This window comes from Mesoplodon densirostris, chromosome 9, assembly GCF_025265405.1.
Source record: "Mesoplodon densirostris isolate mMesDen1 chromosome 9, mMesDen1 primary haplotype, whole genome shotgun sequence".
Taxonomy (NCBI): Eukaryota; Metazoa; Chordata; class Mammalia; order Artiodactyla; family Ziphiidae; genus Mesoplodon; species Mesoplodon densirostris.
In genome coordinates, this window is record NC_082669.1 from 14133254 (window position 1) to 14156741 (window position 23488).

Here is a 23488-nt window from a genome sequence, read left to right on the forward strand (position 1 = left end):
CTCGTGTTGTTGGGTGTGTAAGTAGTTTTTTTCCATTTCATAGCTGAGTACTATTTCACTGCAGCACAGTGTGTTTACCTAGTCACTAGTCAATGGACATTTGGGTTGTTTCTAGTTTTTGGTGAATAAAAATAAAGCTACAATAAAAATTTACAGTCAACAGGGAATATAGTCAATAATATTATAATAACTTTGTATGGTTTGTAATCTATAAAAATATAGAATCACTATGTTGTACACCTGAAACTAATGTAACATTCTAAGTCAACTATACTTCAATTAAAAAAAATTCACACTCAGGTTTTTGTGAACATAAGTTTTTATTTCACTTGTGTAGATACCTCAGAGTGGGAGTGCTGAGTTATATGGTAACTAAATGTTTAGCTTTTTGAGAAACCACCAAATTGTTTTCTAAAGTGGCTTTCCTCTTTACATTTCCAACAAAAATATGTGGGAGTTCCAGTTGCTCCATGTCCTTGCCAGTTATTTTCAGTTGTTGTTTTTTTGTTTTTTTGTTTTTACCTTTTAGCCATATTAGATGTGTAGTGGTATCTCATTGTAGTTTTTTTGTTTTTTTGTTTGTTTGTTTTTTTTTTGCGGTACGCGGACCTCTCACCGTTGTGGCCTCTCCCGCTGCGGAGCACAGGCTCCGGACGCGCAGGCTCAGTGGCCATAGCTCACGGGCTCAGCCGCTCCGCAGCATGTGGGATCTTCCCGGACCGGGGCACGAACCCGTGTCCCCTGCATCGGCAGGTGGACTCTCAACCACTGCGCCACCAGGGAAGCCCCTCATTGTAGTTTTAATTTCCATTTTGCCATTAATGAAGATGAGCATCTTTTGATGTGCTTATTTGCCATCTATATATCATCTTAGATGAAGTGACAATGCAAATCTTTTGTCCATTTTATTTATTAATTTAATTTATTTTACATTGAAGTATACTTGATTTACAATGTTGTGTTACTTGTACAGCACAGTGATTCATATATACATATATCCATGCATTTTCAGAACCTTTTCCTATATAGATTATTACAGAATATTGAATAGAGTCCCCTGTACTATACAGTAGGTCATTGTTGATGATCTATTTCATATATGTTAGTGTGTATATGTTAATCCCAACCTCCTAATTTATCCCTCCCCTGGCCCTTTCTCCTTTGGTCACCATAAATTTGTTTTCTAAGTCTGTGAATCTGTTTCTGTTTTGTAAATTAGTTCAGTGGTATCAATTTTTAGATTCCACCTATAATTGGTATCATATGTCTTTCTCTTTCTGACTTACTTCACTGAGTATGATCATCTCCAAGTCCATCCATGTAGCTGCAGATGGTATTATTTCATTCTTTCTTATGGCTGAGTAATATTCGCTTGTATATATATACCACATCTTCTTTATCCATCCATCTGTGAATGGACATTTTGGTTGCTTCCATGTCTTGGCTATTGTAAATAGTGCGGCAATGAAAGCTGGGGTGCATGTGTCTTTTTGAATTATAGTTTTCTCCGGCTATACACCCAGGAGTGGGATTGCTGGATCATATGGTAGCTCTATTTTCAGTATTTTATGGAACCTCCATACTGTTCTCCATAGTGGCTGTATCAATTTACATTCCCACCAACAGTGCAAGAGGGTTCCCTTTTCTCCACACCCTCTCCAGCACTTATTGTTTGTAGACTTTTTGATGATGGCCATTCTAACTGGTGCGAGGTGATACCTCATTGTAGTTTTGATGTGCATTTCTCTAATAATGAGTGATGTTGAGCATCTTTTCATGTGCATTTAAAAAAAAACAGTGTGAGTAAACTTTATGTCTTGAAATTGGCTTCTTGAAAGTCTGCCCTGTTTTGAATTCTCTTTCGATTACCTACCCTAGGACATCTGTTGAGGTCCAGTGTCATTTACAGCCCCGCAGGCCTTGTGAAAATGAAGTGCCCATAAGCACCAGTTTTAAAGTTGTTATGGGAAACGGCCACAAGGCGGCAGCATTTCTTCGTGCCCACCTCAGTTTACTGGGGTAACTAGAGGCTTGCTCAAAGTCCTGTTCCTGGGTTGTAAATGAGAGTGGAGTGTGGTAGAACAGACACCCAAGGGCTTGTGTCTCATCACGTCTTCCCACTTACCCATCAGCACCCCGGACAAATCCCAACCCCTGCAAAAGCACTCTGCTGAGGGTGCTGTCGTCTGTAGGTGGGGCGACTCTAAGGAAGGAGGCTGGAGGTGGAAAGCCCAGCACCAGGAGGTGTGGAGACCAGTTGACTTTTCAAAGGTTTTCCAGCCCAGAGGGTCCACCATCCTTTGGGTGCAGTAGGCTTGGTTTTAGCTTTTGGAGGGGCTGCCTGGATCTGGAGGTTGTGGCCCCATCCAGAGGGGACCCGGCACTACAGGTCCATGGGGGGACTCATTTGCTGGCACATCCTTCCCAGCTCCCTAACCCCCATGCCAGTCCAGGCTTGGAACCCAAGCCATCTCAGGCTCCAGGGATGTGCCTGACACCAGCCGGGGTCCCCGAGGCCTGAGGGGAATGTAGCAGGCGTTTCTTTTTGCAATTTAATTTTTAGTTTATATTGACATATAGTTGATTTACAATGTTGTGTTTGTTTTAGGTATACAGCAGCTTGATTCAGTTATACATAGATGTTTATCTACTCTTTTTCGGATTCTTTTCTTATATAGGTTATTACAGAGTGTTGAGTTGAATGCCCTGTAGTATACAGTAGGTCCCTGTTGATGATCTATTTCCTATATTTTAGTGTGTATATGTTAATCCCAACCTCCTAATTTATCCCTCCCCCGCCCCTTTCCCCTTTGGTCACCATAAATTTGTTTCCTAAGTCTGTAAATCTGTTTCTGTAAGTTAGTTCAGTGGTATCAATTTTTAGATTCCACCTATAATTGATATCATATGATATTTGTCTTTCTCTGTCTGACTTACTTCACTGAGTATGATCATCTCCAGGTCCATCCATGTAGCTGCAAATGGTATCATTTCATTCTTTCTTATGGCTGAGTAACAGTCCCTCGTATATATATATCACATCTTCTTTATCCATCCGTGAATGGACATTTTGGTTGCTTCCACGTCTTGGCTATTGTAAATAGTGCTGCAATGAACACTAGGGTACGTGTGTCTTTTTGAATTATAGTTTTCACCGGATATACACCCAGGAGTGGGATTGCCAGATCACATGGTAGTTCTATTTTCAGTTTTTTAAGGAACCTCCATACTGTTCTCCATAGTAGCTGCACCAATTTACACTCCCACCAACAGTGCAGGAGGGTTCCCTTTTCTCCACACCCCCTCCAGCATTTATTGTTTGTAGACTTTTTGATGATGGCCATTCTGACCGGTGTGAGGCGATACCTCATTGTAGTCTTGAGTTGCATTTCTCTAATAATGAGTGGTGTTGAGCATCTTTTCATGTGCTTTTTGGCCATCTGTATGTCTTCTTTGGAGAAATGTCTATCTAGATCTTCTACCCATTTTTTTGATTGGGTTGCTTTTTGACAGCAGCATGAGCTGTTTAATTGGGTTCAAACTATAAATTTAATGGATGACATGTATATAAATATTTATATACATGTCATTTATTATTTCATTTGATCTTCACACTTCTGGGAGGGAAGCCGAGTAGATCTTACTCCCTAATTCTCAATTCTCAATTTCCCTTGGGAAACTGAGGCTGGAAACGGTTAAGTTCACACCAAGTGGCAGTACTAGGGCTCGAAGCCAGGCCTGCCCTGGTCACTTTCTCTCTGCAAGTTGCTGACTTACTTTCCTGAAGACAAGTGGGGTCACTTCCTACTCAGCACGACCGTGAGGTTCCAGGTGACCAGCCAGCTCAGGCAAAATTCTGGAAAGGTGAAGTCTGTCCTTCCCAGCTGTGCTACAGACATTTCCACCCCCTTACTCTTCCCCATGCTTTATCTCCCTTCTCTGAAGCCCAACTTCCAGCTACTAATACTTAGAAAAACTCTATTAAACAAATCTTCCCTGACTTTCTCCTCTTCCCACCCCAAATGGGGAGTTTTGCATTTTAATGGGGGCTTCTTGAGATATCATTTCTTGTGCAGTGGTTTTCAAACTGTTCTGTTAGAGCTTCCAGGTTCCTGAGAAATAGCCAGAAGAGCCTGAAGGTGGGCCTGGGGGTGAATGAGAGAGACTTCGGACCCACCCAGCCAGCCAAAGCTGTTCCATTTTTATCTGCTTTACACATTGGGCTTTCATTTAAGATTTTATTTGAAAAGAAGCATGTGTTGCTTTCTAAAACATGCTTTAAATAAATGAACCTACATAGTCCTCGTATATTCTGTAATGCAGATACTTCGCTAATTGAGACTGATCCCTGGGCATCCCCACATCCCCAGATCAATCTGGATTATCAAGATCTTACCTCGTTTAAAAAAAAAAAAAACATGAGTTTCCCAATCTGTTCTCCATGACACCCCCCTGATGGGTTATACCAAGCTCCTGACTCCCTTTAGCCCTCAGAGCACACAGGAAGGAACTTGGCTGTTATCTGTAGACACTGACTGTCTTTGTCAGTATACTGTAGTGCACTGTGTAAATAAGCTCTTTTTCTATGTGTGTCCTGATCTGGAAAAGGTTAGGAAGCACTAGAATAGAGTAACAGTTTGGGCTTGGGCTCTGGAATTATGTAGTCAGTCATCTTGATCTCACTTACTAGCTGAGTGGTCCTGGCAAATTTCTTAATTTATCTAAGCCTCAGCTTCCTCATCTGTGAAATGTGGGTATTTCAATATGAGGGCACCATATTTCTTAGAACTGTGTGAGGATTAAAAGAGAATATATATGATATGGCATATGGCACAGTTCCTGGTACTTAGGACACACTCAGTAAATGGTAGCTCCACTGTTAATAGCTCCACTGTTAATAGCCCCACCTAGCGCTGAGGTTTGCCCTCTCAGCCATGGAGGTAAAGTTTGCCACAACTTCACTACTGCTGCACCTTTGATGATGCTTTCAAAAGAGTATAAATGTGAAGCATCAATAAACAAATAGGGTCACAATGTTTAAAGTTATTGATATGAATAACACCTAGTTTACATCTCTCTGGTAATAACGGTGGAACAAATACATGTTTGAAGGCCATTAAGAATGCCTCCAGGTTGGAAACAATGCTTCAGAAAGAGCAGACACAAAGTAAAAGAATTACTTTGTTCTGAATTTTTTTAAATGTACATTTTTCTTATTTGTATTTTGTTACCAAAAGCAACCACCTTAATGATAGCTGAACAAATCCAAATGAGCCATTATGGTTTGAACACATCTTAACAAGATTTTTCTTTAAAATACCAAATGACTTCACATTACTGTCCTTTGATCTACTCTAATCATTTTTATATTTTCCTATAATATTCTAAATTAGAAGAAAATATATTTCAATACAACCATATCAGTATTCTCTAACCCAGTCAACTGTGGGTTGCAGAAGGAATGGTTTTTATAAGAAATAACACTTACCAAATCCATAGATCTCTTTGCAGAAATTTTATTCATTTGAGCAGTAAAGGAATTTATGTAAAATGTGTTTCTAATATCTAGTATGAATTTTTTTATATTACCGTATATTTGTCTTTTTAATATTTTATTGAAGTATAGTTGATTTACAATGTTGTGTTACTTTCTGCTGCACAGCAAAGTGTATCAGACATTCTTTTTTCTAATACTCTTTTCTGTTATGGTTTATTATAGGATATTGAATATAGTTCTCTGTGCTCTACAGTAGGACCTTGCTGCTTTTCCATTCTATATACATAAAAGCTTACCTCTGCTCACCCCAACCTCCCACTCCGTCCCTCCCCCAATGCCCTCCCCCTTGGCAACCACCAGTCTGTTCTCTGTGTCTGTGATTCTGTTTGTTTCATAGATAAGTTTGTTTGTGTCATATTTTAGATTTTACATATAAGTCATATCATATAGTATTTCTTTCTTTTTTAAAAAAAAATATTTATTTATTTTTATTTATTTGCCTGCATTGAGTCTTAGTTGTGGCACGCAGGATCCTTGTTGAGGCATGCGGGATCTTTCATTGCAGAGTGCAGGCTTCTCTGTAGTTGTGGCACATGGGCTCCAGAGCGCGCAGACTCAGTAGTTGTGCCACTCAGCTCTCTAGTTGCGGCATGCAAGCTCTCTAGTTGTGGCACATGGGCTCTAAAGCGAGTGGGCTCAGTAGTTGTGGCACGTGGGTTTATTTTTTTAAGATTTATTACTTATTTATTTTTGGCTGCGTTGGGTCTTAGTTGCGGCACACGGGATCTTTGTTGTGATGCACAGGCTTCTCTCTAGTTGTGGCATGCGGGTTTTCTCTTCTCTAGTTGTGGCGCACAGGCTTCACGGCACGTGGGCTCTGTAGTTGTGGCACACGGGTTCCAGAGCACATGGGCTCTGTAGTTTGTGGCACACAGGCTTAGTTACCCTGGGGCATGTGGGGTCTTAGTTCCCCAACCAGGGATCAAATCCATGTCCCCTGCATTGGAAGGCGGATTCTTAACCACTGGACCACTAGGGAAGTCCCTGTCTTTCTCTTTCTGACTTATTTCACTTAGTATGATAATCTCTAGTTGCATCCATGTTGCTGGAAATGGCATTATTTTGTTCTTTTTTATGGCTGAGTAGTACTCCATTGTATATATGTACCACATCTTCTTTATCCATTCATCTGTCAATGGACATTTTTCCATGTCTTGGCTATTGTAAATAGTGCTGCTATGAACATAGGGGTGCCTGTGTCTTTGAATTAGTTTTGTCTAGATATATCCCCAGGAGTGGGATTGCAAGATCATGTGTTAATTATATTTTTAGTTTTCTGAGGAACCTCAGAAAACTACTGTTTTCCATAGTGGCTACACCCACTTAAATTCCCACCAACAGCGTAGGAGGGTTCCCTTTTCTCCACATCCTCTCCAGCATTTGTTATTTGTAAAGTTTTTAATGATGGCCATTCTGACCAGTATGAGGTGGTACCTCATTGTAGTTTTGATTTGCATTTCTGTAATAATTAGTGATGATGAGCATCTTTCTGTGTGCCTATTGGCCATCTGTATTTCTTCTTTGGAAAAATGTCTGTTTAGATCTTCTGCCCATTTTTCAGTCAGGTTGTTTTTTTATTATTGAGTTGTATGAGCTGTTTGTATATTTTGGAAATTAAGCCCTTGTCGGTCACATCATTTGCAAATATTTTCTCCCACTCCATGGGTTGTCTTTTCGTTTTGTTTATGGTTTCCTTTGCTGTACAAAAGCTTATAAGTTTGATTAGATCCCATTTGTTTATTTTTGCTTTTATTTCTATTGCCTTGGGAGACTAACCTAAGAAAACATTGGTACCTTTTATGTCAGAGAATGTTTTGCCTATGTTCTCTTCTAGGAGTTTTATGATGTCATGTCTTATATTTAAGTCTTTAAGCCATTTTGAGTTTATTTTTGTGTATGATGTGAGGGTGTGTTGTAACTTCATCAATTTACATGCAGCCGTCCAACTTTTCCAACACCACTTGAGACGAGACTTTTTCCCATTGTAGTATGAGTATTTTCAATTCAGTTCAGCTTCAAGGTGTGACAGTGTGAGGGATATTTTTAAAGTACGTAGTATTATCCCCACCCTTAAGAAATCTAATTTCATCATCCTCTGATTCCAGCCTATATGCCCAGCATTTCCACAAATCAACACCCTAACTATGGTGACTGTCCTTCTATGTCCAAGGTTCAAACACAAATAGCATTTCAGAGTCTCCATTTGGAATAACGATGGATCTACCTCTGACAGTGCCTTTGATGGGAGTTTCTGTCATACTGCCCTAGAAGAGATGAGCCCCATTTCTCAATCAAAATAGTTGATAGCAAAGGAGTCCACTAACAGTGTTTCAGCTGAGCTTGTAGAACCTCACCCAATTCAGAAAATCATTCAGCAGCCCTGCTTCATTACCTCCCAGCTATGTAGCCTTGAACAAGGTACTTAAACTCTTTGTGCCTCAGTTTCCCCATCTGTAAAATGTGCAAGTTTAGAGGTGAGTAAATACATTTCAAGGGTTTAGAAGAGTGCCTGGTACCTAGGAAACACCTCAGTCCATGTTAAGTGTTGTCAATATTAGTCATTCCAGTGGTGGTAATAGTATTATTACTTTTCTGAACACACTAATCCAAAAGGCAACCACTAGGCTCCAGGCCCTAGCCCTAATTGAGAGGAGGAGAGAAGTGCAGGAACTCTCTTCCAGGGTTTGGGGGACCAATCAGCCGAAGCTGGAAGCCCTAAGGCTCTCAGGTGAGGTGTGGGGCAGGAGACAGGCCCTCTTTCCCTGCAACAATCCCTGGCTTCATTCCAAGGGGTCTCCCTTACCCTTCAGCAGGATAAAGTGAACTCTTCCTTGATTTGAGTTACATTTTCCCCTTCTGTACAAATTTTTGCTGCCCTAAGAGCCAGATGGGAAAACCAATAATGCAGATACTTATTTACCACAGTAAGTAGTTTATTCCTAGTGGGTCACCTCTCTGGTATTGTCACTCGGGTTATATTCCATAAAATAAACAGGCTGTTGAAGCACAGTGGGTAAGGTTTTTTTTTTTTTTTTTAATCTCGGGCATATGAAGTGAAAGAGAGCATTTTTATTTTTCAGTATTGCCAAGTTCCTATGAGATAATTTAAGAGGTCATATATCTTTTAACTCAGAGATAATGGTGTGTGTGTTTGTGTGTAATGTATGTACATATATACTAATGACATGTAATTTGTAATTACGTATTAATTGGTCTATTTTCTAGGAGAGATCCAAACTGCCTAGTGCTGATAATAGCAAGGGGAATAAAGTTGATCCTAACTTGGGAAAGGGATTTGCCTCTCCCCCAATGGCACGTCAGATATATAGGTTCTATATCTATGTATCTTATCTGAACATTCACTGGCATGTTGATTCATGATTCCCCGGGATGAAGCTCCTTTAAGCAAAGTCATTATGTCATTATGGCTGATAAGATTACAAAGGGAAAGAACATCTGTTAAGTCCGATGGACTTGGATCTGGAACTTCACTTTACTGCATCCCAGGTGCCACCAAGGAAAGCTGAAAACTCTTCCCAATGTACTTTCTGTTACTGGAGTCGTCCTCCTGCTCTCCTCCCCGACTTCTTTCTTTCCTCTCCCACTTCAGATAGGCATTATCATTTCACCAGCATCCTCCCTCTGAAGGCATTTGGTTTCAAATCTTCCATTTCTATGTGTGAAAAAGGTTTATTTGTTCATCAAGTATGCACTGAGCATGTATGACTGTGTCCACCGCTATGCTAGGTACTAAGTCCACTGTGACAGACAAGACCAGTACGGTCACCGGCCTCATGGAACTTACAATGTACTAGTTGAGACTGATGTTAACCAAATGAGGAAGCCACTGTGTAATTCCAAATTATAAGCACGATGAGGAAATAAAGACAAGATGCTGTTGAGGACAGCAGAGTATCTACTGTGGGCTGGGGTTCTCTGGGGTGATATTTAAGAGTCCTAAAAAATGAAAAAGAACCCACCATGTGAACCGCCATAGGGAGAACCTTCTGGGCAGAGGAGTCAGCAATGATGTACGTCCCAGAGTAGAGAATGAGCTTGTCCTTTGAGTAACTGCACCAAGACCAGTGTGGATGGGGAACAGGAGATGGACATAAAGTTAGGGAGGCTGGCAGGGGCCAGATCATGCAGGCTTTTGGGGGTCATGTTGATCATTTTAGATTTTACACTAAGAGCGGTGAGAATCCACCAAAAGTTTTAAGCAAAGGAATGGCATGATCAAATTTATGTCTCTAAGAGATTGTTGTGGATGCTGCATGGAGAACCACCAGAGGCAGGCAAGAGTGAGAGTGGTAAAGAGGAGAGTGGGTTAAATGGTGGGAGACCACATGAGAAACAAGAGTTTGGCAGGCCCATCCCTTGGGTGTCGTAACTAGGTTAGTTGTCCTGGGCTCCGAACTCAGGGGAGGGTATGTGGCTTACAATATACTGCACTTAACTTCTGCTGTCTGAACAACATGAAAATTCAGATTTGAATTTCCTTTCTTTACCAGTATCCCCAAGGGTTTACAAAATATGTCCACGCTGTGGCCTTCTTTTAAGTGTGATTATCTCAGGTGGCCCACATGGGTTGCATTCTTCCAAGACTGCCCTGAATCTTGAACTACGATGGTGAAAGTGAAGGGGAACATGAGTTGACAGAGTCCGTGTGTATTTGAAAATGAGACTAATAAGGCTTGCAGGTGGACTGTATTTGTGAGGGGAGAGAAAGGAATCAAAGATGACTCCAAGTGATGGCTGTGCCATTCGCCAAGATGGGAAAAATAAGGAAAGAGTGCAGAATGGACTTGGGAAGAAAAGATTTGCTTTTGGGGCTTGTTAAATTGAAGATGCCAATGAATGGTCTGAGCAGAGATACCAAGTAGGTAGATGGATATATCAGCAGAGAGCCCACAGCACAGAGCTCAGCAGAAGCATTTGGGAGTAGTTGTTGTATAAAAGCACCATAAGTAGATGAGAACACTTGGGAGAGACCGTGAAGAATGCCAACAGTTAGAGGCCAGGTAAAAGAAGAGTAATCTATAACGTAAACTGAGAAGGACCAGCCAGAGGGGTGGGAAAAAAGAGCAGGAGAAACGTGTGTCATAGAAGTCTGGAGCCCAGCTCGTTTCTGGGAGCAGTCAGCTGTGAGAAGTGTGGTGAGATGAAGCATCTAGATGATACCACGAGGTGTCCTCTGGATTTGACAGCAGAAGGATCATGGGTGACTTTGAAGAGAACAGTTCCACTCAGGTGAGGATGAGAGAGGGCAGGCGGAAGAGGCCAACTTGGAATAAAAAGCTTTTTCCTTTCTGATTGCAGCCATTGGGCCTGGGGATGTTTTTTGGACAGAGGCTCCAGAAATCCCAGCAGGCACATATGGCCCATTAAGTCTTTCGAGGATGTGTCTCTGTTATTTCTAACTCTAGTTAGAACATCTCAACAGGAAGGATGTGTGAAGCTCGTCCTCCTAGGCAAGGACTCTGAAGTGAACATGATCGCATGCTTTAGCCAGTGGCCAGGGCAGATTCAAGAAAAAAAAAAGGGGGTGGGGGCATGGGCGACGGCCAAAATAAGGTTTCAAGGAATCAGAACTGAATGTGGTTAATTCTTCTGGTTATTGTGTGTCAAAATTCCATGAAAACTAGTTTGAAATGTTACAGAAGGCCTCCCCCCCGCCCCCACAGTCCATGTCTCCTAGACAGGCAGGTGAAAGGTGAGGGAGGGGCTGCCTGCCGTCTGCCCTTGGTGCTTCAAGGAGCTTTGCAGGCTCGTGCCTGGTGCGGACACCATGTGTCTCGTAGTGAACTGGAGAATTCTTGCCCAGAAAACTGAAAACTGTAGAACCACATATATAAATGTGCATCTTGAGATCACTTTAGGATCAGGTTCATTTTAATTTTAGACTAATATTCTTAATCAGTAGTGGCTTGAAACACCTTAACTTTCAGTTTCCCCCACTAAGTATTTAATGATCTACAAACAAACGCTTGCAAAATTCGTTTATAATAAAAGGGATTCTTTTGTATTTTGAATAATTTCACCTTCTGGTTTATCGTTATAAGTAAGACGTTCACAAATAAATGCTAAATACTCTGATCAGTGCTGGGATCTAGTTCCTGTTGGCCTCCTCGGTGGCCACTGAGCATGTCCATTTCACTGCTTAGATCCTATTTGCAAGGTGACATCTTAGGACAGTTTTCTCAATAAAAAGAGTCAAGAAACCCAGCATTTTACTCCTGGCTGACCCATTTTGTAATCTTGGTCAAGTTACTTAACCTCTCTCTGCTTCGAGTCCTCCTTCAGGAAATGGTGTGAATAATATCAGCCTCCCTATATCTCAGAAGTGATTTGAGGCCAGCTACTTGTCTCTGCCATGTGTGACATCATGGTGGGGGAAAAGAGCTTTTAAAATGTGAAATATTATTAGCCTGGTGCAAGTCAGAGGTTATCACTACAAAAGGCCTCTACAGAGGCCTTCTGAAGACTTCTTTTAACCCTTTCAGGCAGTATCTTCCTGTATGGGTGGAGTTGCCACCTTCTATCATTTATTTCATTTTAAAGCTCTAACCCAGGCAGAAGCAGAACATACTTGAGTTTTCACTGAAAACATCTGCATTTGAAGATTCCAGAATACTCCTGGAGGTAGCCAAGGATACCAGAGAGAGAGCAAAACCACACTTGGAATCAGAGCATATGGGAATGGCTGATTTACTGCACTTATTCAAAACTTCACCTGCCTGTATGCTAGTTCATATGGCCAGACCATTAGTAGACAGCCACTGAGGCACAGAAGAAAAATCTGGCTCACCTATGCGTGGAAAATCATAACTCTCCCGTTGCAAGATGCTTTTAACTTTGGAAGTGCATGCCTCACCTCTGTGGGTAAACATTCTATCTCTACCTTATAAAGGGAGAAATTGAAGCTCAGAGAGATCGAGTGGTAAATGCCAGAGGCAGGAGTAAGTTCCAGGTCTTCTGATGCTTTTCTAGGATTTTTCACTAAGTGAACATGATAATGGATATCAGTCTATGGAAAGAAGGAAGAGAATATTGTGCACTAAATACTCCATTCAAATTTCACAGCAAAGGAGAAACTTTTTTTTAGTGTCTGATATTCTGTGTGGCCAGAATTACTGGAACTATCTGCCCTCTTCCTCTCCTTATCTCTTTATAAATTGGCGTCAAGGGTAACAGATAAGAATCCTCTACTTTTAAACAAAGTAGACTCTTAACATTCATAGGCTGAGTTTCTAACACATGTCATAGGGGCAGGAATTTGAATCACATGCTGTGTGTAGGACTGAATCTCTTAGCTAGTGAGGGAGCCTCGCTGCCACGTGGCATTCAGATATCAATGTGGCGTCTTTGTTCCTCACTCATGGCCATACAGCAATTCTATGGAAAACAATTACGCTCTAGAGTAATATTCCAAAGTTTGAGGATTTCCAAAGGCCTTGAGACATATTCCTTATAAATATTAAGGGATCACTATATTGGATTTCTCTGCTTTAATTTTGCTTTAGTGGCCAGAACCTCAGTGGCAATGTTAGTGCTCAGAGTAGTAACTAAACTCATCTCAGATTCCTAACATATCTGTTCTCCTCCTACTTGGCTTCTGACTGGTGGTTGCTTAAAAAAGAAAAACAAAACAAAACAAAACAAAACAAAAAAAACAATTTCTCATTTTTATCGTTCTAATTTGTATGTGTTTTGTTGTAAATTGTCTCAAATCCTTTCTTAGATCTTAAATCCCAAATAAATGTTCAAACTAGGCTTCCTAGAAAGAGTCATCTAGCTTAGTCCCAGGCCTACTATAATGTCAGAACTACTAAAGAGAATTAAGAACAATGATTTCTTAAAAGACAATAATGAATGTTCTTAATTTTTTATTAAAGTATTTTTTATTGAAGTGTTTTCATTTTATTTTTTTAATTGAAGTATAGTTGATTTACAATATCATGTTAGTTTCAGGTGTACAGCACAGTGATTCAGTTCTACATACATATATATATTCTTCAGATTCTCTTCCTCCATAGGCCATCACAAAATATTGAGTATAGTTCCCTATGCTACACAGTAGGTCCTTGTTGTTTGTCTGTTTTATATATAGTAGTGTATATATTAATCCCAACCTCCTAATTTATCTCTCCCCTCACTACCCTTTTACCTTTGGTAACCGTAAGTTTGTTTTTTCATGTCTGTGAATCTCTGTTTAGAAAATGAGCTCATTTGTATCCCTTTTATTGTTTTTTTTAGATTCCACATATAATCGACATTATATGATATTTATCTTTTTCTGTCTGACTTAGTATAATAATGTCTAGGTCCATCCATTTGCTGCAGATAACATCTTTGTTTAATGGCTGAGTAATATTCCATATACACCACATCTTCTTCATCCTTTCATCTGATGATGGACACTTACGTTGTTTCCATGCCTTGGCTATTGTAAATAGTGCTGCAATGACCATTGGGGTGCATGTATCTTTTGGAATTATGGTTTTCTCTGGATATTCGCCTAGGAGTGGGATTGCCGGATGATATGGTAACTCTATTTTTAGTTTTTTCAATGGAACCTCCATACTCTTCTCCATATTGGCTGTACCAATTTACATTCCCACCAACAGTGTAGGAGGATTCCCTTTTCTCCACACCCTCTCCAGCATTTATTGCTTGTAGACTTTTTTTTTTTTTTTTTTTTTTGCGGTATGCGGGCCTCTCACTGTTGTGGCCTCCCCCGTTGCGGAGCACAGGCTCCGGACGCGCAGGCTCAGCGGCCATGGCTCACGGGCCCAGCCGCTCCGCGGCATATGGGATCCTCCCAGACCGGGGCACGAACCCGTATCCCCTGCATCGGCAGGCGGACTCTCAACCACTTGCGCCACCAGGGAGGCCCTGCTTGTAGACTTTTTGATGATGGCCATTCTGACCAGCGTGAGGTGATCCCTGAATTGTAGTTTTGATCTGCATTTCTCTGTTAGTGATGTTGAGCATCTTTTCATGTGCCTATTGGCCATCTGTATGTCTTCTTTGGAGAAATGTCTATTTAGATATTCTGCCCATTTTTTGATTGGGTTGTTTGGTTTTCTAATATTGAACTGTATGAGCTGTTTGTATATTTTGGAAATTAATCCCTTGTTGGTTGCATCATTTTCAAATGTTTTCTCCCATTCTATAGGTAGTCTTCTTGTTTATAGTTTCCTTTGCTATGCAGAAGCTTTTAAGTTTCATTGGTTCCCATTTGTTTATTTTTCTTTTTATTTTCATTACTCTAGGAGACAGATCCAAAAAGATAGTGTCACGATTTATGTTGAAGAGTGTCCTGCCTATGTTTTCCTCTAGAAGTTTTATAGTATCCAGTCTTACATTTAGGTCTTTAATCCATTTGAATTTATTTTTGTGTATGGTGTTAGAGAATGTTCTAATTTCATTCTTTTATTGGGTTGGCTAAGAAGTTCGTTTGGGTTTTTCTGTAAGACTAATTAGGTAATTAATTAGGTAATAATTCCATAAGATTATGGAAGAACCCAAACATACATTTTGGCCAACGCAATACATGTAGCTGACCAGTTTTCCCAGCACCACTTATTGAAGAGACTGTCTTTTCTCCAATGTATACTCTTGCCTCCTTTGTCATAGATTAATTGATGATAGGTGCATGGGTTTATTTCTGGGCTTTCTATCCTGTTCCATTGATCTATGTGTCTGTTTTTGTGCCAGTATCATACTGTTTTGACTACTGTAGCTTTGTAGTTTAGTGTGAAGTCAGGGAGCCTTATTCCTCCAGCTCATTTTTTTTTTTTTTTTTTTCTCAAGATTGCTTTGACTGTTTGGGGTCTTTTGTGTTTCCATACAACTTTAAAAATTTTTTGTTCTAGTTCTGTGAAAAATGCCATTGCTAATTTGATAGGGATTGCACTGAATCTGTAGATTGCCTTGGGTAGTACAGTCATTTGGACAATGTTGATTCTTCCAGTCCAAGAACACGGTGTATCTTTCCATCTGTTTGGGTCATCTTCAGTTTCTTTCATCAGTGTCTTATAGTTTTCAGAGTACAGGTCTTTTGCCTCCTTAGGTTTATTCCTAGGTATTTTATTCTTTTTGATGAAGTGGTAAGTGGGATTGTTTCCTTAGTTTCTCTTTCTTATCTTTCATTGTTAATGCATAAAAGTGCAACAGATTTCTGTGTATTAATTTTGTATCTTGCAACTTTACCAAATACATTGATGAGCTCTAGTAGTTTTCTGGTAGCATCTTTAGGATTTTCTAGGTATTATAGTATCATGTCATCTGCAAACAGTGACAGTTTTACTCCTTTTTTTCCAATTTGGATCCCCTTTATTTCTTTTTCTTCTCTGATGGCTGGGGCTATGACTTGTAAAACTATGTTGAATAAAAGTGGTGAGAGAGGACAACCTTGTCTTGTTCCTGATCTTACAGAAAATGCTTTCAGTTTTTCACCATTGAGAATGATGTTTGCTGTGTGTCTGTCATAAATGGCCTTTATTATGTTGAGGTAGGTTCCGTCTATGCCCAGTTTCTGGAGAGGTTTTTTTTGTTTTTGTTTTTTTGTGGAACATGGGCCTCTGACTGTTGTGGCCTCTCCCATTGCAGAGCACAGGCTCCAGATGTGCAGGCTCAGCGGCCATGGCTCATGGGGCCAGCCACTCCGCAGCATGTGGGATCTTCCTGGACCGGAGCACGAACCTGCGTCCCCTGCATCGGCAGGCGGACTCTTAACCACTGTGCTACCAGGGAAGCCCGGAGTGTTTTTTAATCATAAATGGATGTTGAATTTTATCAAAAGCTTTTTCTGCATCTGTTGAGATGATCATCTGGGCTTTTTTCTTCAATTTGTTAATGTGGTGTATCACACTGATTCGTGGGTATTGAAAAATCCTTGTATCCCTGGGATAAATTCCACTTGATCATGGTGTATGATCCGTTTAATGTTGAATTCAGTTTGTGGATTTTGTTGAGGATTTTTACGTCTATGCTCATCAGTGATATTGGCCTATGATTTTCTTTTTCTGGTGGACTCTTTGTCTGATTTTGGTATTAGGGTGATGGTTGCCTCATAGAATGGGTTTGTAAGTGTTCCTTTCTCTGCAATTCTTTGAAATAGCTTCAGAAGGATAGGTGTAAGTTACCTCTTCTCCAAATGTTTGGTAGAATTCGCCCGTGTAGCCATCTGGTCCTGGACTTTTGTTTGTTGGGAGTTCTTTAATCACAGATTCAATTTCAGTACTTGTAATTGGTCTGTTCGTATCTTCCTGGTTCAGTCTTGGGAGAGTGTCCCTTTCTAAGAATTTGTCCATTTCTTCCAGGTTGTCCATTTTATTGGCATAGAGTTCCTTGTAGTAGTCTCTTAGGATGCCTTTGTGTTTCTGCGGTGTCTGCTGTAACTTCTCCATTTTCATTTCTCATTTTACTGATTTGGGTCCTATCCTTTTTCTTGATGAGTCTGGCTAAAGATTTATCAATTTTGTTTATCTTTTCAAAGAACCAGCTTTTAGTTTTATTGATCTTTGCTATTGTTTCCTTTATTTCTGCTCTGATCTTGATGACTTCTTTCCATCTACTAACTTTGGGTTTTGTTTGTTCTTCTTTCTCTAGCTCCTTTAGGTGTAAGGTTAGGTTGTTTGAGATGTTTGTGTCTTGAGGTAAGAGTGTTGCTGCACACTTCCCTCCTAGAACTGCTTTTGCTGCCTCCCATAGGTCTTGGATCATTGTCATTTGTCTGTAGGTATTTTTTGATTCCCTCTTTGATTTCTTCAGTGAGCCATTGGTTATTTAGTAGCAGATTGTTTATCCTCCATGTGTTTGTGGTTTTTGCATTTTTTTTCTTCAACTTAATTTCTAAACTCATAGTGTTGTGGTTGGAAAAGATGCTTCATTTGATTTCAATTTTCTTAAACTTATCAAGACTTCCTCTGTGGCCCAGCATGGGATCTGCTCTGGAGAATGTTGCATGTGCACTTGAGAAGAATGTTATGTTCTCCTTTAGCATGGAATGTTCTTTAAGTATCAATTTAGTTCATCTGGTCTAATGTGTCATTTAAGGCCTGCGTTTCCTTATTGATTTTCTGTCTGGATGATCTATTGATTTAAGTGGGGTGTTAAAATCCCCCACTATTACTGCATTACTGTCAATTTCTCCTATGTCTGTTAACATTTGCCGTATATATTGAGGTGATCCTCTGTTGGGCGCATATATATTTACAATTGTTATATCTTCTTGGATTGATCCCTTGATCATTATGTAGTGTCCTTCCTTGTCTCTTGTAACAGTCTTTATTTTAAAGTCTAGTTTGTCAGATATGAGTATTGCTACTCCAGCTTTCTTTTGATTTCCATTGGCATGGAATATCTTTTTCCATCCCCTTTCAGTCTGTATGTGTCCCTAGGTCTGAAGTGGGTCTCTTGTAGACAGCATATATACATGTCTTGTTTTTGTATCCATTCAGCCAGTCTATGTCTTTTGGTGGGAGCATTTAATCCATTTACATTTAAGGTAATTATCAATATGTATGTTCTAATTGCCATTTTATTAATTGTTTGGATTTGTTTTTGTAGGTCTTTTTTTTTCCTTTGTTGTTCTCTTGTGATTTGATGACTATCTTTAGTGTTGTCTTTGGATTCCTTGTGTGTGTGTGTGTATATCTATTATAGACTCTTCGTTTGTGGTTACCGTAAGGTTTTGATATAGCAGTCTGTATGTATGCATGATTGTTTAAGTTGCTGATCTCTTAATTTCAAGTGCATTTTAAGTATGCTGCATTCGTGCTCTCCTCGTCTCACAATTACTGATTTTGGTATCATATTTGTGTGTGGACGATTTCCTGACCTTATTAGTGAACTTTCCCATTTCATACTTTTTTTCGAGTTGTGGCCTTGTCTTTTCCACTTAGAGAAGTTTCTTTAGCATCTGTTGTAAAGCTGGTTTGGTGGTGCTGAATTCTTTTAGTGTCTTCTTGTCTGTAAAGCTTTTAATTTCTCCATCCAATCTGAATGAGATCCTTGCTGGGTAGAGTAATCTTGGTTGTAGATTTTCCCCTCTCATCACTTTAAATATGCCTTGCCACTCCCTTCTGGCCTGCAGAGTTTCTGCTGAAGAATCAGCTGATAATCTTATGGGGGCTCCCTTGTATGTAATGTTTTGCTTTTCCCTTATTGCTTTTAATATTTTCTCTTTGCTCTGTGTCTCAGCGTGTTCCTCCGTGGGTTAGTCCTGTATGGGACTCTCTGCGCTTCCTGGACTTGGGTGACTGTTGTCTGTCTGCTGGGTGGGGTTGTGCTCCCACCCTGTTGGTGGGTTGCCCTGAGGCCTCCCAGTGCTGGAGCCTACAGGCTGTTTGGGGGACCAGGTCTTGGTGCCAAGGGCCCCAAGTCTCTGCCTCCAGCCAGAGTCCACGTAGGTCCCTGCTGTGTCCATCGCCAGCAAGGGCCACAGCTGCCCCCCACCTTGGCAGGAGGCTCGCCAAGACCAGCAGGTAGGTCTGGCCCAAGCTCCTATGGAGTTACTCCTTTTGCCCCGGGTCCCGTTGCATACAAGACTCCAACAGTGGAGTACAGTGTGGACGCCAACAGTGGAGTCTTCGTTTCCCCCAGGACTGTGGGGCTCCTGCACTCAAGCCCTGCTGGCCTTCAAAGACAAATACTCTGGGGACTCCACCTCCTCCTGCCAGACCGCTAGGCTGGGGAGCCTGGCATGGGGCTCAGAGCTCTCTCTCTCTCTGGTGGGAGAACTTTTGTGATATAATTATTCTCCAGTTTGTGGGTCACCCACCTGGGTCATACGGGATTTGATTATATCATGAGTGCACCCCTCCTACCATCTCTTGGTTTCTTCTTATGTCTTTGGATTGTTTTTTTGGTAGATTCCAGTCTTTTTTATCAATGGTTGTTTAGCAGTTAGTTGTGCTTTTGGCATGCTTGTGAGAGGAAGCGAGCTCAACGTCCTTTTACGCTGCCATCTTGTCTCCAACCAACATCAGGTTCTTGCAGAATAAAATAATTTGTGTTTTAACCATAAAGTTTGAACATCTAATAGGCAGCTTCATATTACCTGTTTGAATCTTGGAACACAAATCTGACAATATAACCTCAAAGGAAAGTTGGAGATATATATATATATATATATATATATATATATATATATATATATATATATATATGGGAAGGAGCTCCTAAAGGGTGTCCATCCAGGAAGTCAAAGTTTCTGCAAAACTTTCTAACACCTGCAGGCAAAACCTCACAAAAGGGTTCCAATCCTTCCACACCAGCCTGTCCTGGCTGACCACCTCTGTCCCTGAATGGAATAATGAACCTTTTAATAGATGAATTTATCTAAATTCTGTATCTGGTGGTAGCTAAGAATTATGTCTTGAGTGACACCTAATGGTTGAGAAAGTTACTCCCCCAACCATTTTCCGAATTAACCTGGGTGCCTGTTAAAAATGCAGAGAAATTCCTTGGCCCTATCCTACTGGAATCTCTGGGTCTGACCACTGAGGAATCTGTATTTTTCAAAACTGCCCCAGGTGATTCACATGTATCCTTGAGTTTGAGAACCACTGATTCAGGTGCTCCCAAGTCAGATATCCACACAGGGCTGGCACACCTGATGACACTGCAGGAAGTTAGAAGGGGCCAAGGCAAAGGGATGGGTTAGGCCTGAGCTTTGTAACCACCTTCCTGCACACTCAAAGAGGGAAGGGGTGGTGTAAGGAGGACGAGGAACACAGAACCCCCAGGGGTAAGGTCAGCTGCCCTCCTGGCAGTGAGGGCGGGGGTGGCAGTGACTGGGACCTTGAGAGGAGTGGCCCCTGGCCGCCTTCTCTCGTTCCCGGTGTGGAGGGAGGTGGCAGGAGTGTGACAAGCATGTGCTGCACAGCTCTGACGCCTGCGCTTCCTGCCCCACAGACGATTCCGGCTCCTGGAGCTCTCCCGCTGCTGCCCCCCCAGGTCTGCCGCAAGTAGGCGTCTCCCTCGAGGACGTCCTCTCGCCATTCTCTCCATCACATCCAGCCCCACCATCCGACCCTAACAACCCGAGAAGCCCAGACCCAACTTGGGATATCAAAAGGGAACACGACGTTAGGAAACCAAAGGAGCTTTCAGCCGGCAGCCAGAAGAAGCAGCGCCTCGGGGAGCAGAGCGAGCTCTCGGCAAGCCCGCAGAGGGCCGTGCAGCCGAGGCTCACGGAGGGGCCTGCTGGCCAGGGGCAGCCTGAGGCCAGCAGGCCCTCCTCAGAGGCCAGGGCACCCGGGCCCACAGCAGTGGACGCAGCACGGGCCAGCAGCAAGGAGGGGCTGCATGCGGCAGTGGGCCCCGAGCTCGGCCGGCGCGAAGGCCCTGGAGTGGCACCTGCGTTCGTGGGCCCAGGCCGCGGCGGGGGTGTGCGGGAGGCCGAGGGCAGGGCAGGCACACGTGCGGGGCCCAGGCAGGGCACGCGGCCCCCGGGGGGAACCCCTGTGCGCAAGGCTGCTGTTGCGCCAGGGCCCTGGAAGGTGCCAGGCTCCGACAAGCTGCCGGGCATCCTCAAACCCGGTGCCTCGGCTGCAGGCAGATGAGCCCACTGCCCCGCCTCAATACCTGCAGGCCGTTCTTCTTAGGTTCCGTCTCATGGTGTTTTAATTTATTTTCACTGTCACATGCATAAATCCACGAGGCACCAAGGCTTGGGAGCACCGACATGAAGTCCCACGTGTCCAACAAGCATGGTCCATATGGCATCCACGGCAGACCTAAACTGATCCTAAAGCTCCCAGTTCCACTGCGGGGGCTTTGGCAGCTATGGAAGAACCAAAATAACATGAAGAACATCACAGAGAGTGCAGTGTAGCTTTAGTAAACCAAGAAAGAAAAAAAATTCCCCCACTGCATGAAGGATTTGGATGTCATCCAAACTTTATATCAAGAAACATATCAAGAAACTGGACAAGTTAAGAGCAATCACAAACTGGAATATCGCCTTAAAAATCAAACTGCACGGAGCAAGCTGAAATTGAGACAAGATTATATCTTTTAATCTGAAGAGTTGTAAATAAATTGTTCTGGACATATCTAGACAGGGGTTAAAAGGTTTCTTTGAAACATTCAGAACTGTTCACCCATGACATGTTTCCATGGCTCACTTGTGGCACCATCACCAGTTTTAGCAGCAATGTCCCCTGCATACTGCAGGATGAATTAGAAATCTAGTGAATTCATTGGTGTGATGCCATTTTTACTGCCATTTCTGTAATCACGTTTCTGTGCATTTTCAGTGGTAGGAAAAAAAAAAGGTTTTAAAAATTGTATCCTAGGGAACAGTCTGCTGTAAGTCAAAATTTTGCAGTTTAGCTCATAGATCTTAATTGGTTTTCATCTAAAATAGCAATTTTATAACTAAAGGACCACAATTTGTTAAATTGAGATTGGCAACGCTGCAGTTTCTTTATGAGAAGGCCTTCCTGTTATCTCAGAGTTAGCAGCTTCTTTGACAGCAATGTTACATTTCACTCGTTTTGCTGTCTTTTTAAAAATCCTCTTTCCATTACTTCATTTTCACTTTGATAGAGCAGAGGCAAAGTATCTCTCCTATATTTCTCAGATTACAATGAATCTCTAATATTAAAAAATCATTAGTATGACCCATTTCTTTTCATTAAAGAACATGGATCTTTTTAGCATGTCTTTCTTTCTGTTGTTTATCTTTCTTATTATTTCTCCTTTTATTTCCATTTGGTTTTCTTTTTTGTCTAGATCTTTCCGTTTATCTTCCTTGTCCATGGTTGATACCCTAGGAGAATTCTAAGGATTGCCTTTCTTTTCTGCTGTTTTGATCTTTCTTTGTAAAATTTTACCTTCAGTTAATTATCCATGCATCCTTATTTGTAGCTGCACATATTAAAAGGCAAATGTTTCAGAGGGCAGTTTCTCTTTAATATGACCTGAATGAATGAGGCATCATCCTTCCCCATATTCTGCCCTTTACAGGAGTTCAAATGCAAATAAGGCTTACCTCCCTGCACCTGAAGTCAAAGAAGTAAAACAGGGAGATCAGGTCCCATCACCGGCAGTCACATGTAACAGCTTCCTTGGGTTGACTCTTTCCCTCTCTTTCTAATTGTAGTATCCTGAGCACCAGCTGTTTAATTTCCATCAAGCATAGGTGTAGTTTAGTTGTTTGACAAGAGGAGAATATGGTTGAAAGCCTCAAGTGAAGAGTCTGGCAGCCTGTAAAAGCAATTTCCAAAAATGAAACCTAGTCATCATAAACTAAAGCACAAACACATGTAGCAGTTTACAGTACTTTTGGTTTAATCTCAATTACTCTCTTTCTCCCCTGGACTACAAATCCAGTATAGTTTGCCATTAATTTATTGAATCTGGTTTTGGACAATGCTTCTGTAGTGTAGCTGCACGTCCCGGTACTGTATCCTCTGACCTTTATTTTCCATGTGTTACAAAAGGATAAAAAAAATTGAGATTACGCTTTGCATAAACTCTAATTTGCACAGTTCACAGCTACTACTTGTGCAGTAATTGCTTTATGCAGCTGTAATCCATAACCTGTGAAGACAGCACATCATCTAAACCCCATTCCAAATAATATTTCTGTGTAGTGTTAGCTGTGAATTTACCCTGTACAGCTGTATCTCTATAAATATAATTACATGTATTAATAGTCACAGAAAGACTGTAAGTGAGCAACTATTTTTATGAAACGCACCACTATGGATAAATTAACTTTTACAGAAATCTTGTTTACTGTATGATATTCTAAAACACTGTCAAATAAAATATATATCCAAAAATATTTTCTTTTTCCAACTATATAGGCTGTGTGTTGTCGACTGGAAAAAAAAAAAAAGGCACAGTGTGCGAGTTGTGAGTTAAGTTTTATTTGGGGCAAAATGAGGACTATCGCCCAGGAGACAGCAT

At 41.3% G+C, this 23488-nt stretch overlaps 2 protein-coding genes across 3 annotated transcripts in view; one reads left to right on the top strand and one right to left on the bottom strand.

Annotated features, from left to right (window-relative positions):
• Positions 1-22222, top strand: part of MAGI2 (membrane associated guanylate kinase, WW and PDZ domain containing 2) — a 1346582-nt gene extending 1324360 nt beyond the window's left edge. The window contains exon 22 of the mRNA XM_060107590.1: positions 20483-22222. Within this exon, the coding sequence (XP_059963573.1) occupies positions 20483-21132 (650 nt within the window). The 3' untranslated portion in view covers positions 21133-22222. The remainder of the gene's footprint in view (positions 1-20482) is intronic.
• The window catches only part of PHTF2 (putative homeodomain transcription factor 2), a 177745-nt gene continuing 168653 nt past the window's right edge, over positions 14397-23488 (bottom strand). Inside the window, exons 25-26 of one of the 2 annotated variants that reach the window (XM_060107588.1) lie at positions 22566-22780; positions 14397-21353 (exon numbers count right to left, since the gene is read on the bottom strand). The gene's annotated coding sequence lies outside the window, so the exon portion shown is untranslated. The remainder of the gene's footprint in view (positions 21354-22565; positions 22781-23488) is intronic. The other variant, XM_060107587.1, reaches the window with a different exon arrangement.